Genomic DNA, 3,455 nt, shown 5'->3' with positions numbered 1-3,455 from the left:
TTCTTTTCTCGATTCCTAAATGAAAATTGCATGTTAGCTTTTGGGAGATTTTGGGCATGCGCTCTCCGGTTTCAAACATCGTTTGCGGGATACATTGACAGCTCATAAATAATAAAACGCCGGTGAGGAGAAAGGTCTGAGAGGTGACATGCCTTCAGTTTAAACTTAAAATGCAATCATATTTTTGTACCTTATCTTATACAGTTTGCTAAGAAAAAATATAAAGGAAATAATCTTAGTTATTTAAATCAGCTTTAACAAAACAGCTAGCATTACAATCATATAAAAGGATGTGGTTAGATTAAATGGATTGTTCCTCTGAATAGCCGTGCTTTATATCCTGCTCTGCTAACGGACATCTGTGAAATGTATAAATGAATAAACAATTTATACAATAACAACTATACTACTACAGCACATAACAGTAACAGTAGGCCTAATAACAATGGCTTCGATCACAACCCTTTACGAATTTATGCAAAACAAGCATAATGTGCTATTTTAACAGCTGTAGCCGCAGATGAACCAAAACTGTAACAGGACTGCATTTCTGACGAATGAGAGACATCTTGTGGTGAGTTCGAGAAGTGCAAGAAAATCTAAGACAAACCCCTTCCGGTTCCGTATCAACAAAACTGGTATGATTAGCGGGTTTTTTAGTCCTGTAAAGAGGTTAAAAAGTGCTATTTTGACCTTAATTTGAATGGCTATCTAAATAGCTATATGTTTTAATCGCAAGGCTTCTAGAATGAAGGAGCCAAGATGCCTTTCTCGACCGTTGCAATACTACTGTACTGCAGGGAAAGGCATGGAGCAATTTCTTGCTACGGAGGTGGTGTGTAAATTGTCCGCTAGTGATGTGAGTATCAGCATTGCCGGTGTGTGCACTGGATGCAGTGACATTTGATAGTAATTGTCATTGAAGTCGTACGTTTCCAGATGAGACAATACATAAATTAACTTATTGTTTGATTTCAAATGCAAGTGAAACACGCAGTGTTCAAATTTACTAGACCCCCTCTTTAAATGTCTAAATTCACAGAAAGGTTTTAAATGTTTTGCTATTTTGTTTGCGTTTTCCAATGCTAACTACGATTATTTAATTGCATATTAAACATGGTTAACATGTTTTCACATCAGGTTAACCACGTAACGGGGAAAGTGTTTTTCACCACATGTGCTGATGTTAAGGAGGTGACAGGACTGAAGTCCGCGGAGAGGTTGTTTCTGTTGCTAAAGAGATTACCGCCCCTCGCTGAAAAGGGAAACGCAGGTAATAACACTAACAGTCACAACAATACGACCATTCCAAAGCATTTCCAGGCATGCCTAGAGGAAGCAGGGCAACCTTTGCTTTCAGATCTGTGGCACACAAAGAACAGCATAGGCTGGGGATGTGAGCTGTCTACTAGGCATGTAGGGAGTCAGTAACTCAGAAATGTATTCAGCGGCTTTGCATTTATTAAAATAACCTTAAACTGAATTCTGGATGGCACAGGTAACCAGTGCAGGGATGCCAAGATTGGGTTAATATGGGCTGTATGGTTTGTGTTGACTTAAAGTCTAGCTGCAGCATTGTGTATAACCCAAAGGGGGGAGAATGTCTGTTCTTTTAGGAAGGAGAGAAAAGACACCTTTTTTTTGTTTTTACAAAAGTACAAGTCTGTGGTACAAGAGGTGGTGGTGCAGCCTGTATATGTCTTGCTATATACAGGCTGCACAACTGGCAGACACATAATTAAGACCTCATGAATCTGAGTATATTATTAGTGGTTTACTGATTTGAACCAATTATACAGTTTTGCTGTGGGTGATTGACAGCACTTGTTACACCCCTTATTAGGTTCATGAAGCCTCTCCCACTCCTTTGCTTGCAAAGCATTTCTACTATGACACTGATGTGACTGGCAAGCTGCTTTCTCGCATTCTCTTAGCATAGTGATGTATTTATTTGGGTAAGAGTGTCTGCTATGAAATGTAATGTGGCTTTGGTAGTCATAGTCTTCCTTGGCAAGTATTGTCAGTGCAATGCCAATCAGGCTGAACTTGAGAAATTGCTCTCTCCTTAAGTGAATACCCCTGTATACCTTGTATGCAACTCTAAAGCACAGCCAGCAGTGTTCTGTGGTGTGTGGGAAACTTACCAGAAGGTTAAGTTAATTGTAGAATGCTGAATTTCTTCTGAAAAATATAATGGATAATGTGTCTGTCTGAAGTGTAATAATAATGATAATACCTCCTTCACTCAGTTTGTAAATGAATTAGTAACAGCATAAGCTGTTGCCTAAGAGCAACAGGTAAATTAAAGAAGAAAAAGAAGAAAGCACAAGTTGTTCAATGATAACAATAATGACTAACGGCTAATAAGAAGATATAACAGTGTTTATATATATAAATAGTTCTGTCCTTCGTCAAGTTTATTTCTAGCGCTCAAAAAGTTCTTAGTATCTTCAGGCTACAGCTTGCATGAGAGGAGATTTAATGAAGGCAGATTGTGTCCCTGTCTTTGTTTTGTCCCCGGGCAAAGCAGCACAGCTCATCCAGGAGCAGATCATAGGCGAGCACCAGGCATGGACGGATGCACTGTCCCTGTGGCAGAGTCTCCGAAAGGCTCTGGAGGGGCACGACCTTGACCCAGTAGGCAGAGGACAGAGCAGGAAGAGGAAACGGGAATGGGGTGAGAGTGAAAGGGAGGGGCCTGTTTTTGAAGGACCAGGACAGGTGAAATGTCACGTCCCTGACATGGAAACGGAGAAGGAGGCGGCTCCTCGGGTGGGGCTGCCACTGGTGGACGAGACCCCAGAGGAGCATGGCGTACCTGGCTGCCAGCCAAAGGCAGTGACGTTCAGGGTCTGTTGTCGCACCAGTGGGGCTGTGTCTAGGAGGTTCAACTTCCAGGTAAGCACCCTGTTATTTATTGAGGATTTTTAAATTGGTTTGAGAAATTGCCATAAGATTATGATTTTGGTAACCCTAATAGGTCTTGCATAACATTCACAATATTTCAATAAGCTTTACATAATATTAAGAATCACCCGAAGGTTATATTAATTAACTGTATACATGGGAAACATGACATATGATGTTATGTCACTGGTGCCATAATGCTTCATAATCCTTTGTCAGTTGTTGCAAGCTGGTCATAACGTTTATGTATGCTTATGAAAAGGGTTATGGGTATTGTTTGGGTATTGTGTAAGTGCTGATAAAGGAGTTATAATGAGAATCACTGTAAATGGGCTGGAGCAGCATGTGATGTATGTAGAAGGTAGCAATTCCCCTCTGCTTTCATTAGTTTTATTGAAAATGTGGTTGTTATTGTGGTTCATTGCCCTTTATTTAATTGTGCCTGCAGGACCTGGGAAGGATGATTGGGGTGGCCATTAGCAAACAGCTCGGCTGGAGGACAGACTTGAAAGAGCCTGATCTGGAGGTATGGTCATTGACTTTGACTG

The 3,455-nt window shown here is 40.7% G+C and overlaps 1 protein-coding gene across 1 annotated transcript in view; it reads left to right on the top strand.

The window, feature by feature from the left end:
* Positions 1-697: 697 nt before the first annotated feature.
* The window catches only part of thumpd2 (THUMP domain containing 2), a 7,045-nt gene continuing 4,287 nt past the window's right edge, over positions 698-3,455 (top strand). The window contains exons 1-4 of the mRNA XM_036547416.1: positions 698-859; positions 1,141-1,273; positions 2,531-2,898; positions 3,356-3,433. Of these exons, the coding sequence (XP_036403309.1) occupies positions 749-859; positions 1,141-1,273; positions 2,531-2,898; positions 3,356-3,433 (690 nt within the window). The 5' untranslated portion in view covers positions 698-748. The remainder of the gene's footprint in view (positions 860-1,140; positions 1,274-2,530; positions 2,899-3,355; positions 3,434-3,455) is intronic.

Source organism: Megalops cyprinoides, chromosome 15 (assembly GCF_013368585.1).
Source record: "Megalops cyprinoides isolate fMegCyp1 chromosome 15, fMegCyp1.pri, whole genome shotgun sequence".
Taxonomy (NCBI): Eukaryota; Metazoa; Chordata; class Actinopteri; order Elopiformes; family Megalopidae; genus Megalops; species Megalops cyprinoides.
Note: the sequence above shows the minus strand (reverse complement) of the source record. Positions and strands in the feature narration are given on the sequence as shown.